The sequence below is a fragment of the Vipera berus genome (genome assembly GCF_964194415.1).
Source record: "Vipera berus genome assembly, chromosome: 3".
Lineage (NCBI taxonomy): Eukaryota > Metazoa > Chordata > Lepidosauria > Squamata > Viperidae > Vipera > Vipera berus.
The window spans coordinates 71,008,973-71,023,982 of NC_138204.1; the positions used below are offsets into that span (position 1 = coordinate 71,008,973).

At 35.2% G+C, this 15,010-nt stretch overlaps 2 protein-coding genes across 5 annotated transcripts in view; one reads left to right on the forward strand and one right to left on the reverse strand.

The window, feature by feature from the left end:
- Positions 1 to 1,472, forward strand: part of MIER1 (MIER1 transcriptional regulator) — a 51,960-nt gene extending 50,488 nt beyond the window's left edge. For all 4 annotated transcript variants that reach the window (XM_081323962.1, XM_081323960.1, XM_081323963.1 and 1 more), the window contains one exon: positions 628 to 1,472. In XM_081323962.1, coding sequence (XP_081180088.1) covers positions 628 to 632 — 5 coding nt within the window. In that variant the 3' untranslated portion in view covers positions 633 to 1,472. The remainder of the gene's footprint in view (positions 1 to 627) is intronic.
- A 1,036-nt stretch (positions 1,473 to 2,508) lies between these two features.
- Positions 2,509 to 15,010, reverse strand: part of SLC35D1 (solute carrier family 35 member D1) — a gene marked incomplete at its 5' end in the record, with an annotated part of 29,880 nt that continues 17,378 nt past the window's right edge. The window contains 4 exons of the mRNA XM_081323964.1: positions 2,509 to 8,405; positions 10,320 to 10,402; positions 10,600 to 10,678; positions 13,367 to 13,434. Coding sequence (XP_081180090.1) covers positions 8,297 to 8,405; positions 10,320 to 10,402; positions 10,600 to 10,678; positions 13,367 to 13,434 — 339 coding nt within the window. The 3' untranslated portion in view covers positions 2,509 to 8,296. The remainder of the gene's footprint in view (positions 8,406 to 10,319; positions 10,403 to 10,599; positions 10,679 to 13,366; positions 13,435 to 15,010) is intronic.

Below are 15,010 nucleotides of genomic sequence, written 5' to 3' on the forward strand. Positions count from 1 at the left end.
TTTCAATAGTGTCAGTTCCTATATATAAAAGGATTTGGATTATGGCCATAATGAAGGTTTACAGAATCAATCTCTCAATGACATATAAAGTCTTTCATTATTTTTTTCTTGCAACTTTGGCTATATAAAACAAAGTTAACCATGTGCTTGTCTTGGGGCTTACTTGAAATGTTACAATTATAGCTTCCAAGTTGATCTGCTCATTTAATGATTTGGCAAAATAGTTTGATTTTAATTATTTAGTCCACTAGTCTTTTAGATTGTCCCAAAACACTTTTGTTGTAGTTCCTGGAAATGTCTTTTTTTTTTTAGCCTTCTGCTTTCTCATGAAACATTTTTGATGAATTCCATGCTTTAACATTATAGTACTAGTATTTATTGTCTGTTGCTTACAAGCAGTATAACGTGTATAGATGAAATATTTAATCTTTTAAATTTTACTGCTTTAGGGAAAGTGCCATGGCTGACCAAACCCAGTTTTGTTAATATGAAAATCCAAAGTTTTTGTAGCCTCGTATCAAAGATTATGTTTTAAAAAGTATATCAAAGCAAGGCAGTGCAATGCTTTTAGAAATCTTATTGCAACTTTGAAAACCTATTTTCTGTTCCTTGTCTGTATTTTTGCAGGTTGAAAATGCTTGCAAGACTGTTCATAGGAAAGTTTATAAATATATTGTTCTCAGGCTTGTAAGTAAAATATAGCACTGTGTACATTTTTTAGAAACTACTTTGGTCTTTAATCTTACCTTTAATGGTATGCCTAAGAAAATCCTGACATTCCATACTCAATATGTAATGCTCAGCTGTTTTTAAGTATTTAATTGTAATGTGCATCTCATTTATGCAGGTGTTTATACAATATTTTATTCATGTTCTTTAAAATGCAGCCACTATAACTTGATAAAGACATTGCACTAGTAGTACTATTTAAAAATCTTGTAATTTAGCAACCAGTTCAAACAGCTTTTAGTGCAGTTTGGAAAAGATGACCCATTGTTTCCAAATTGGTCTGAAAAGTCAGTACAGCTTTGTATAGTGATTGTAATGTATATTTTAAGCACTATTGTGTCCTGATCCATAAAGTGCATTGTATGCAGTCTGAATCAAACCTTCAACTCAACAGGCCTGACTGTTGGCTTTATAAAGGGTTTTAAGTGATATTTTGAAAGAAATCAAAAAAAAAATTGCAAAGTAGTTTTTATAAATTTTTCACATAGTAATTTTGCACTGTTGGTAATACCTGTGTCTCTTACCTAGCTCCCTGTCTGCAATTCTGGAAAAGCTTATTAAAGTATTTTTTTAAACATATTGCTTATATAAATACAAATATTGAGTACTTAAAGAGTGGAATTTGTTTCTTTTAAGAGAATGTGAAAATGCTGCTTAATTATATGGGAGAGAATACTTGAATTGTTCAATAATAGTTTTAGCAAACCTTTGCACTTCAAAATAAAATTCTGTGCTTCACACTAGTTTCAAACTAAACTCCAGATATTTAATGACAATAGGGTTTTTTTTAAAAAAAACACACAAAACAATTAGGGATAAACTGAGTTGTATACAATCTTGCTGTGAAATTAGAACTGTAATATCTAAGTCTGAATATTTTTGTTGAGGGTATTTACCAATAAAATGTAATCATTTCTTGACATACCACAGAATATAGAGCTGAATTAATTGTTGTAATAAAAAAGATCGCTATTAGAAGTACTGAGAAATTACTAGCCCAGATAGAATTTGTTTCTTAGATTATAGATTATTTTTAGATACATTCGTATCTTTAGTAAAGAAAAATGAAAAGTTGTAACAAAGATTTAATAAACAAGGGTTTGGTAAAGCCAGGATCTTATAAGGCTATATTCATATAAGTACAAATTTAAAAATTATAGTGCCTGGAGTTAATATGTTAGGAAATTATAAAAGAAAATTAAACAATTTTTATTTTATGATCATTTGCATGGAAAATCAGTAAAATGCTAAACTATGTCATGGTTCTATTTTATATAAATTATATGTTTATATAAAATAGAAACCAGAAAACAACTTTAAAGAATGACCTGTAATCTTTCCATTTTGTTGTCCTCCAACTATTTTGAACTACACCACCACATTGGCCGGACATGGTGCAATTATAGTACAGTACAATAGGGTTTCATGCAAGGTTGGATAAATTGGCAGAAAAATAATTATTTTAGGTAGAATCTAGTACTTTCCACCCTCAAAAGTACTCTTTAATTTATTCCCAAGGGTTGTCACAGGTACCTACAAATCTAAACATTCAATAAGGATGGAATAATGGAATATGATTATTGTGATTAAGATACTTAGATATATCATTTTCAGATAGTCATATGATATAAATGTCAAAATTACCTACCCTGTGATGGTTAATAATTAAAAACATTAATACCATAATGTGAATGGGAGAACCAGTATAGTAATTTTGACCAAAGAAACTTCATCTTGGTTAAGAGAAGAAATAATACTCAGATACAAGGGGAGGCGGGAATAGTTTTTATTCCTTTTTTCATTTCTGATTATAATTAGATGATGCAATCAAGACTCCTCCATTGTTCAAGCTTGTTGTCTTGAAATAAAATATGAGTTAGCTAAATATTTTTGCTGATGTGCAAAGAAACAGTAATATAGACCTGGAAAAGTTTAAATCATTAAAGTATTAAAATTTCCACATACATACGGAAATAGGGACATTATTTTTTAAAATAACTTATATCACCCTTGAGTCAATCCTGAGTTCATGGAGACATTTATAGTTTCCTTGGCAACAGAGTTTGGCCTTTTTAAATGCATTTATTCATTTGTTAAATATGTAGCCTTTCTTCCCCCAGAAGTTTAAGGTAGTAAATTTATACTGAGTGATGTTTTATTGAAACGAGTCTTATGAGGTAGTTTGGACAGAATGATTGTTTAACAACACACTGAAGGTCAGCCTGAACAGATTTCTTTGGGCCAGCTCAATGACTGCATCGTAATTCCTAATATGTGACGAAGAGATGCTTTTATTCACATGTCCTAGCAATATTTTCTCAATATTAAAAACATATCTATTTTTTTCAGGAGTAGAGATAAAGTCTTTGAAGTGGCAAATACCAACTTAGTATGGGGGATATATAGGTATCGGGAAGACAAAGTTTTCTCACATATTGTTCATCATATTTCAGTGCACCCAACTTGCCTCTCTCAGCCCAACTCACCGCACAGGGTTGTTGTGGAGAAAATGGGAGGAAGATGTGCTGAATATGTTTGCTACTTTGAGTTATTTGTAAAAAAAATGCTAAATACAGATAATGACTGGTTTTACAAAGGAGGCAACTATTGAATTTGTCACACCATTAGAGTTCACTAAAAAGTGGTGTCAAAGCCTAAGATAATTAACAGTACATTTAAAGTATAGTATAACTACATCTATTGTCACTAAAATATTGAAGTCTTATAAAAGCCAGAACAAAAAAATGTAAATGGAGACATTCTTGATTTATTTAAGCCAGTACAAAAATACATAGCACATAAAAGTTATACAATAAAAATGTTTATTCCTAATGCTGGATTGCTCTATATAGGAAAAATAGTAACAAGAAGTTTTAACAGTGTAGAAAATAAAACTATTAAGACTTGCTTACCTAGGCAGCATATATATATATATATATATTCTAAAACTTGGCACTAAAAATGTGTATATTACAAAAAAGCAAATCAACTGAGAACTATTTTATATGGCAGTAAATCTATCCAGTAGATTAACATTTTCTCTAACAGGTACCTGAGAGCAACTGCCTCAGTAGAGCAAGTTAACAAAAATACAATAATTTGACTGAATTATGAGAATTTCAGTCTAACAGCATCTCTTACTCTACATGTTTATTTGCATAAATTGTCCATAAGCATTTTATGAGAAATTTGGTGCACAGTATAATTAAGGTAACAGTAGACCAAGGTAGTTGTGTGCTAAGTGATCCATTTTTTAGCCTGCATTACCTAAATGCTACCATTATCTACTTAACAAGCCAGCATAAGTAGACAAGAAAATATATTCTACTGTAATAGATCCCTTTAATCTACTTTCAAAGTCAAGACAATTCATTCTTCTAAATAGCTGGCAGGTGCAAAATCTACAGTTAATATTTTGATTAAAATGTTGGTTCTTGATAACTGATTTACAGCAGTTGGAGAAACTACACGTCTCTTTATGTAGAACTGACTCTTCTGTGAACTCCAGAACCACCTACAATCATAGGGTTTAAATTCAGTGGCAAAGCAATAATAAATGAAGGAATAATCTTCCATGATTTAGAATTGAAAACAAAAAAAAAATGTAAAGGCAAAGGATGATTTAACACCTTAGGCAAAGAAAAAAAATCTGCACATCCAAATTCCACTATTTCCTCCCTCTCCCCTCCCAATTGTTGCTGGCTAAGGCATCATTTACCCAAAAGAAAAACATGGAGCCTGTGACATTTAAAAAGTTGCTGCTTCTTGCTTGAATCAATTTACTCTCCTCCTAAACGGACAATATTCTAGTGACCAAAGGTTTCCAAGCTATTAGCTATTGCTAATGGCTGGGTTTCTCATTATGGGGAGAACAGGGCTTTCAAATCACAGTAAATCTACTGTAAAAACTATTGTTTTTGCACATGTAGTTCATACCTCAAAGCAGCAATAAATCTGCAACATTACGAAAGAGTATTTCTGAGGCTGCAAAAGGCTCAAGACCATCACGTGGCTGTGAAGCTCCAGGATTCTCTTCTCTGCTTTTATGTTAGGCTAGACCAGAGGTAGGCAACCTTGGCTCTTTTATGACTCGTGGACTTCAACTCCCAGAATTCCTGAGCCAGCATGGCTCAGCTTGGAAACCTCTCCCTTTTCCCTCAGCATGGCTGGCTCAGGAATTCTGGGAGTTGAGGTCCAGAAGTCATAAAAGCCAAGGTTGCCTGCCTCTGGGCTAGACTATTCCAGAAAAAACTATTTGAGTTAGCCGCTCTGCATACTGCAAGTACGCACTCTGAAATTCTGTGTTTACTTTCAACAGTTTTAAGGTTAAAAGAATGTATTTTAAAGTGTGCCAAACAATCTGTGTGATCTTAGAGAGCAACTTACTGCTGCAATAGGATTTCTTGTTGGTGTTGTTGCAATGTCCAGCATAGTTCTTTGTCCCTCCTCTAACAGTCAAATATACAAAACAATAATTACATGCTAAATAATGTCTCCAGTACACATAATTTGGATTTTTGATGCCAGATCGTAAATAACTGCATATTTATATTTAACACAGAATATATAAAATTTACCTGCTTCACAGACTTCATTTTAGAGTTAAATTTAACTCGCAAAGCAATTAAGGGCGTAACTGTATCTTACATGCAAGATCATGGAGATAGGAAAAAACAGGCAGGACAATCCAAGGCCGACTGAGTGGGGCAGGATAAAATTAGTTCATTTTTGTTAGCGTCGTATGATAATTTTGGTACCCACACTTCCTCAGGCTTGACAATCCTGAACCAGGATTTGTCCTGACAACAGAACAATAAGGTAGAAAGGAAGAAATTCACTTACAACCTCAGCTTCTTGGATGAGAAATCTTTTACATTCTGATAATTTTAGGATTTAACTTTATTTCCTTTTAAAATACAGAAAAAATGTAATGCTTTAGAACTTTTTAATAATTAAAAGGTGTGTAAGTTTTATTAAAAGGCATAAGCTTTTATGAATTGTAGCTCACTTCACTGGATGCATGAAGTGGATAAACAGATGAAGCATTTGAAAAGAAAATGCAGCAAGTGGAGGAGAATGAGTAGTTATGCACATGCAGGTTACATGTGGGACAGTATCAATTAGTAATAGCAATGTATTAAAATCACTTGTGTTTGTTAAACCTTAGATAGTTGAAGATTTTTTATGTAAGATGATCCTGGTGTAGTTTTGTTTTAAAATTGCAAATATGAGCTACAATTCATGAAAGCTTGTGCCTTTTAATAAAGTCTTGTTAGTCAAAAAAAAAGTCCTACCAACTACTATAGATTTTTGGCTGCCAAACTCAAGAGTTTTCCTTTACAATGTCTTTAATGTTTAAAAGAGATTATATTTTGCAGTCTCACTATGTACAAGGCCAGGAATTTGTGTGGTTCACTGAGTCAAATAAACTGAAGCTAGGTTTTCTTTAGAAAAAAGCAAACTGGATTTCATTCAGCAGAATATTTTGCTTTTAGCCATTTTTCAACATGGTCTGAATTTGAAAGATAGCTCCTTCAAATTCAGAATTTTCTAGATAAACACTATCTAGATATTACAGTTCTCATGTTTCAGCGTAAGTGAGTGAGAGGCATACAATAGGGCAACTGATAATAGAATATACTGTCATTTCTTTTAAAGACTTGTGTTAGAGACATTGTAAATCTGATTTGCTTTGCAACAATATGAAGACCTCAAACAGATAGAAAAGATTCATTTGCAAGTCTGGTGAGGCTCCTTTGAAAACAGCTTCCACCACATCAATATAAACACCCAGGACTTCACTTTCCTCAAAATGGAAGGGACCTGTTGAATGATTTAGCACAGGGCTTTTCAACCAGTGGTACGGGTACCACCTGTGGTACATTGGCACCTGGTAGGTGGTACGCAACCATCCTAGAAACGTAGTGGGGGAGGGGAATGAGCTGAACCAGTGGAAGCACCACACAAGCCTCAGTGAGAGATGGCGGGAGCTGCAGGGCAGTCAGGGCTCAGTGGAAGCACCAGGATCAGCGCCAGGCTCCAACTGGAGCTCGGCGCTGATCCTGGTGCTTCTGAGCCCAGAAGAAGCACCGATCAGCTGGAATGTTGCAGCATCTCCAGGGTCTTGTGATTTACATTCAGATGCTTGGCAACTGATTCATATTTATGCCGGTCAGGGTCATGTGAAGTGACCAAAACCTGCTGCAACTACCCAGCAGACGGGGGGAATAAAAACCAAGCACCCCCCACCCACCCCCACTGCCAATCCTCAACAGAAATGCTCACAACAATGAAAACCTCATACAGGAGGAAGAGCGCCGCCGGGGAGGGCAGGCAGGTGTCTTGCTCGGCTGTGGCTTGGGGGGCACTTTTTTCAGTGCCATTGTAACTTCGAACAGTCACTAAGCAAACTGTTGTAAGTCGAGGACTACCTGTACTTCACTTTTTTCCTTTTTTTTTTTTGGTCAAGTTTTTGACACCTTGCTAGGCGACTGGTGGTACTCAGATGTTGCCATATCCTAAAAGTAGTACAATGGGTGAAAAGGTTGAAAAGCCCTGATTTAGCATAATATGTGAACCCATTTCAAAAAGCATAAGAAAGAATAACTTCCAATAGCATGCTTTTCTATGTCCAATAAAAGCTTGCCAAAAAATTTTTTTCCAGAAATTTGCATTTCAAAACACTTAAATCACAGAAGGACAAACTCATTTATAACAGTCTTTTAAAAAAGCTATAACCTTAAAAAAAACAAGTGATGAGATTTTTCTTTAAAAAAGCACACTGCATAGAAAAAAGCTAAGTAAATAAAAGAAAAACCTTTTACTTGGGGAAAAAATTCCACATTTTAGCACTGTAGTTTGCTTTTCTCATTTCTTCAGGAGAAATCGCATTTAAAACCTTACTCTTTAGAACATTTATCTATTTCTTATCTATAACAGGTACCCATAAAGTCTATAAAAGTTTAAAAACAATTCTGGCCAAGAAACCCAAACAATGTGTGACACACACTTAAAAGTGCTTCACTAGGTTAAGGAAAAAAATTGGGACATTGAGAAGTCCCAAATTTGTATGGGTAACATTTCTCTTGATTGTGAATATAAATCTACCTTCCCCAAAAACTGCAGCTCAGAATATCTTATCATCATCATTTATACACAGCTTCATGCAGCGAGATGTAGGAAATACATTTCATTCATACAGATTGCATGACCTCAAGGAAAAGGCAGTTAGAAGTTGGAGAGTTCAAGCCAAAGCCATGAGAGTTTGAACAATAGGCTTGTTTGATTTCAATGATGCGTTTTCTTGCTGCGCCCAATCCTGACCAGCAACACTTCTGCTGCATTTGATATTATTAATTCTGTTTCACTACATATATAATTCTTTGCAGACTAAATGCAATCTATACATCGTAGGCGCAGTCCAGTATAAATAAATGATTCCAAAGGTGGCAATCTTCAGATTGTGCAAATACAAAGTAGCCATTTCTATTCAGACACTGCAGACTACACTGATTTGTCAACACATCTTGTTAAAATGTGAGAGTCACTCTGGTACGTATGCCTTTTGTCATACAGAGCTTTTCCCTTTAATGTCCATCTTGATGCTAGTTTCAGATTGTTTACTTATTTGCTCTTCTGTAAAAGTGATGTAGGAATATACGAGGCTTCCAGCAATACTGCAAAACATTAGCATTTAGAATTAACAAAGAAAAAAACTTCTTCATGAAACATTAAATTGGTGGTCAGTACTGTCACAGCCATGGACACCCACAAGGCCCTCACTAAATTCTTTATGTCCCCCTGCTAGGTATCTTGTCTCTTCACCCACACACCATCCACAGTCCAGTTTGCATTTCTTCCTACAGAGAAACTGCACATATGTACCGTGTTTTATTTCAGCACTAGTAACAAAGGTGGAATTATTTTAATTCCTCCTATATTGTGGATATAGTGAAGGATAGAAAGTTTTGAATGTGAGGACATGTTGTAAGTATGTGTGAGAGGTACGTTGGGAGATTAACTGTTTGCTCAAGGATCTGCTGCTGGATACCTGATAGCTGAAAATAGCTGGATTTTAAACCCAAAGGTCTCTACCTATATTAAATACTCTTACCTAAAATCACTGGCATCTTCAGGGGATCACATGACAACATGTATGACATGATAGGTCATCCTCTACTTACAACCACAATTGAGCCAAAGAATTTTGTTGCTAAGTGAGACAGTTGCTAAGTGAGTTTTGCCCCATTTTACGACCTTTCTTGCCACATTTGTTAAGTGAATCGCTGTGATTGTTAAGTTAGTAACACAGCTGTACATCTGGCTTCGCCATTGACTGCTTGCCAGAAGGTGGCAAAAGGTGTTCACATTACCCCAAGACACTTAAGTTGTCATAAATATGGATCAGTTGCAAACATCTGAATTTTGATCACATGACCATGGGGATACTGCAACAGTCCTAAATGCCACAAAACGGTCATAAGTCACTTTTTTCAGTGCCATTATAACTTCCAACAGTCACTAAATAAACTGTTGTAAGTCGAGGACTACCTGTATATATTTTGGGTAGAAGCTGTGATGCAAGTAAATAATTGCGTCATTTGCCTAACAATTTGCCTGACGCGTGTAATATTTTTTTACCCTTTCATAGCTCATTATGTGTACTTATGCCTTTGCTTTATTCCTACTAGTACTCTTATAGAAGTGGCTTTAAGGCCCTAGTGAATACTAGAAGGAAATGGTAACAGCCATCTATAAATAGCCAATGAAAAAAAAAACTCCATATTTTAATACTTGCACTTGTGATTACTTAGAAAATACAATTTTATCAGAATTGTTGATTTAAAGTTAACCTTCCTAAATCCAGTCTTCCAATTTCTATTGTAATATATTTTAATTTCTTAGTCATGTTTTGATACAGAAATAAATTAGTAAATAGGCTGATCTTATAAGGCTTTTGTTCTAACCAACATAAGGCAAGACTGAGTAATTTAAACAATGTCAACAATAGTACTCAAATGAGGTATGTAATTGTTTTTCAATATTTATTAAATTTATTTGCCACCTATTGCACCATGAGTCTACATCCTTGAATTATATCATTATAAACAGATACCCTTCTTGAGGTAAGAAAAATCCACAGCAGAAAAAAGATTCCCATGTGAACCAGCTTAAATCTCATATACCAATATAAAACAGTTAACTACCAGTCCATATGATTAAATAATCCCAGAAGCCAAGCAAAGCCTACAACTGTCATTCAGACACAGTTCTCCAACATATTCTGTAGTATTATGCAGCACAGTAGTATATTGGAATGCATTTCATTTTTTGTTATGTAAATGTGATTTCTTTAATTTTTCCTACCTTTTCATCTGCAGCTCCCAAAATGTGTACCAATTTATGAAAAGTACCATAATATTAATCTTAACAGTTCCTTAAATGTAATATATTTCCAAGTTCTATAGAACTTATTTCCAGGCTAGCTGCTACAGCCAAGCTACTATAAGCACCTTTTCATAAACTCCACAATTAACTTGCATAATTTGCCCATTTATTTCTTCAAAAGGTAGATACTTTATTCTACTTACCTAATATTTAATCCTACAAAATTTGTCCATGTGAAAATATAATCTCCTCCAAAGAACATTCCTATGTAAGTTATTAGTATATTCTGGAAGTAAAGAAATAAATGGAATTTAAGCTTTTAAACAGAGTGTTTAAGTAGACTTCTCAGAAAGAAGGATATTATGTTCATAAATTGCCATAATTACCATTTCTCTCACATAAATAAAAGCCAATTCAGGTCACAAAATTTGTAGAACCAATAAATACAATTATTTATTGGTTCTACAAATTTAAAGAGCTTACCTTAATACAACCAACGATTGTAGTTGTAAGGGCAGAGTTATACTGAGTGCAAAGTACTGTTGAATACATCAGAACAAACCTGTGTAAGATACACAACATTTTGACAATCAATTTAATATAATTCAGACATGGACCGAAGACAGATGAGTAGTCAGTTTCAGGGAAACCAGAAACTACCTAATTCCTGAAATTTTGGCAAGAATGTTTAACAATACTGGGTTAGTCTCTCTTTTGAGGTGCCATAGAAACCCCAAAATCATTAGATGTGATTTGATGCAGGAGCAAAACTCCCAATTGTGATTATCTATACTTTTATTATGAAATAAGATCCAAACTGTTCCTAAACTTTTAACCACTTACTGTCCCCACCCTGCAACATATATTTCTGTCTCTCAGTGATGTCCCTGGAGAAACAGTTGTGTTCCTGAAGGAGGGGGAAAAATTATCCACTTTTGAATTTGAGGAAGCAAGTCATTTAGATTTGTAAAATTTATTTATTTATTTTATTTTAATTCCATTTATATCCCGCCCTTCTCCGAAGACTTAGGGCGGCTTACAAGCTTAGCAGTAGCCTTCATTCTATGTATATGCCTGCTTATTAGGGCTTTCACACACACACCCCCAAGCGGCATTATTACAAAGTCAGCTTAATTGCCCCCAACAATCTGGGTCCTCATTTTACCTACCTCGGAAGGATGGAAGGCTGAGTCAACCTTGAGCCTGGTGGGACGCGAACCTGCACTAATTGCAGGCAGCTGGTGTTACCTAAGGAGGCATTAGCCCACTGCTCCACCAAGGCTCTTAATAGCAGGCATATTTAGTTCATGGAACACAAATTCATTGAGGAGGAGGAAGGAATTTTTCAGCTTTAACATCTCCCTGTATATTTAGTCCAGAAGAATTATAATTAAAAACAATCCAGAATATATTCCAAAATATATTTTTGCTATTATAAAAGCGTTTTGGAGGTTAAAGCTACTGAAATGTGCTTAAGATACTGTATATCAACAACAACTGTTTTCTGATGCTGTACCTGTCTGCTGTATTTGATTATATCAGAAAACCTTATACAGTCATGGCCGAAATTGTTGGCACCCCAGAAATTTTTCCAGAAAATCAAGTATTTCTCACAGAAAAGTATTGCAGGAACACTTGTTTTGCTATACACAGGTTTATTCCCTTTGTGTGTATTGGAACACAACAAAAAAGGGAGGAAAAAAAGCAAATTGGACATAATGTCAACTCCAAAAATGGGCCGGACAAAATTATTGGTGCCCTTTCAAAATTGTGGGTAAACAAGATTGTTTCAAGCATGTGATGCTCCTTTAAACTCACCTGGGGCAAGTAACAGGTGTGGGCAATATAAAAATCACACCTGAAAGCAGATAAAAAGGAGAGAAGTTCACTTAGTCTTTGCATTGTGTGTCTGTGTGTGCCACGCTAAGCATGGACAACAGAAAGAGGAGAAGAGAACTGTCTGAGGACTTGAGAACCAAAATTGTGGACAAATATCAACAATCTCAAGGTTACAAGTCCATCTCCAGAGATCTAGATTTGCCTTTGTCCACAGTGCGCAACATTATCAAGAAGTTTGCAACCCATGGCACTGTAGCGAATCTCCCTGGTTGTGGACAGAAGAGAAAAATTGATGAAAGGTTGCAACGCAGGATAGTCCGGATGGTGGATAAGCAGCCCCAAACAAGTTCCAAAGGAATGCAAGCTGTCCTGCAGGCTCAGGGAGCATCAGTGTCAGCGCAAACTATCCGTCGACATTTAAATGAAATGAAACGCTATGGCAGGAGACCCAGGAGGACCCCACTGCTGACACAGAGACATAAAAAAGCAAGATTACAGTTTGCCAAAATGTACTTGAGTAAGCCAAAATCCTTCTGGGAAAACGTCTTGTGGACAGATGAGACCAAGATAGAGCTTTTTGGTAAAGCACATCATTCTACTGTTTACCGAAAACGAAATGAGGCCTACAAAGAAAAGAACACAGTACCTACAGTGAAATGTGGTGGAGGTTCAATGATGTTTTGGGGTTGTTTTGCTGCCTCTGGCACTGGGTGCCTTGAATGTGTGCAAGGCATCATGAAATCTGAGGATTACCAAAGGATTTTGGGTCACACTGTAGAGCCCAGTGTCAGAAAGCTGGGTTTGCGTCCGAGATCTTGGGTCTTCCAGCAGGACAATGACTCCAAAGATACATCAAAAAGCACCCAGAAATGAATGGCAAGAAAGTGCTGGAGAGTTCTGAAGTGGCCAGCAATGAGTCCAGATCTGAATCCCATTGAACACCTGTGGAGAGATCTTAAAATTGCTGTTGGGAAAAGGTGCCCTTCCAATAAGAGAGACCTGGAGCAGTTTGCAAAGGAAGAGTGGTCCAAAATTCCGGGTGAGAGGTGTAAGAAGCTTATTGATGGTTATAGGAAGCGACTGATTTCAGTTATTTTTTCCAAAGGGTGTGCAACCAAATATTAAGTTAAGGGTGCCAATAATTTTGTCCGGCCCATTTTTGGAGTTTTGTTTGACATTATGTCCAATTTGCTTTTTTTCCTCCCTTTTTTTGTTGTGTTCCAATACACACAAAGGGAATAAACCTGTGTATAGAAAAACATGTGTTCCTGCAATACTTTTCTGTGAGAAATACTTGATTTTCTGGAAAAATTTCTGGGGTGCCAACAATTTCGGCCATGACTGTATATTAAAATTAAGTTACCAGAAAGGCTTTAATGCATTGGGGAAGCCAAAAATAAAATATTCTTACCCCATCACACAGGAGAGTGTAAATTGTGCAAGGAAAAGGGTATCTGCCCAACCTTTATATTCCATTGCCTGAAAACAAATTGTATATATATTAATAGAAAGACAAATACTCAGGAATATTTTTCATACTAGTTCATCCAAGTAAGATTTAAAAAAAAGTGTCAGAATTCATAGACCAAAATCTAAATGCCTTTTGTATGGAATCTTATACAGTGAAAAATTGTTCATCTCAACAGGAACTAATATTTAAAAATAAAATCCAATCCTGTATTACTCTGTTAAGTAGAAGTACCAGATAAAAGAGACAATAGCAATTATAAATTACAGCAGATTTGTTTAATAATGTGTATTATAATACCATAAGGTCTGGCAAACATTTTGCCTAACATATAGTACAGCCGATCAATCTTATTTTTAATATTGTACCATTACTGGTAGAGGACAGGAAGGCCTGGAGGAACATTGTCCATCAGGTTGCAATGGGTCAGACACGACTTCGCAACTAACAACAACACCCTTATTAAGCTTAAGGAAAAATATAAATAGATAAAATTTATTTACTTATTAAATTTTTATGTCATCCATCTCCCTATAAGGTGATTATTGGTGGTTAAAATGAAAAAAAAATAAATCAAAATATGTTTTATCATAGTCCTTTTTAGAGTTTATCTAGCCGTCTCTATTATACAATATTCAAGTTTACCTTTTTTTCGAGCTGCCTGTTTTGGAGCTCTATGTTGAACATGCCAAATCGCAGCAAAGATCAAAACAAATTATCCAAAGATCTGTGAATTTCAATGGTCTATAATGAAACTATGACAGGAGGTCCTACCCATAAATTAAAATGTCTTATGTCTTGTTTGCAAAAGATTTCCTTAGATGTTAGAAGTAATTTCTGGATAAGCTTTTGAGGAGTAGCTGGACTTTGAATAGTCTCTTTTGTTAAAAAAAAAGTCATAGAACTACAAGCAGCGATGACTGAAAAGTGATGCTACAATCTGCAGCAAAAGCCAGTTCAGAGCGCTTGGGATTTTGCACAAAAGTGCAAAGGGAATGCATACCTTAGGATACACAAAGAAAGCTTTAATACAGAAAGAGGATTGTGTCTAAGGAATGCATGTCAATAAACTCCTACAGTTCCACTCAATACACCTTGGCAAATTTTACTCACAAAACAAGATTATCTCCTCCTACTCATGAATGCAAGTTCTGATTAGGAAAGTAAATACCTTTTTATTGATGTATATCTCCACAACAGGGAAGAAACTTTAATGCTTCTTCAAACAAGGGTCTTATTTCAAGTGAACAATTACTTTGAGTGTCTGTTGTGTCTTTTAAAATCTTCCCTTTCATATTCCATTGCAATACAACCTAATACCTTCCTATTGAAAGATAATGGAACAGAGCCTGGCTGGCAGAGACTTGTTTATGTCAACAATGTAGTATAATGCAGTGTTGTTGATTTATTTACTTAAATTTATTTATGTATTAAATTTGCTTGCTGCCCATCTCGCTGCAAGGCAAAGCAACCCCGCACATATCTTGGGCTAGTCAGGAGGAAGAAGGTATGTTGGGATATGTTTGCCGGCTTGAGTTATTTGTAAAAAAATAAAAAATAAATAGAAAAATAAAAAATGTGGGATGT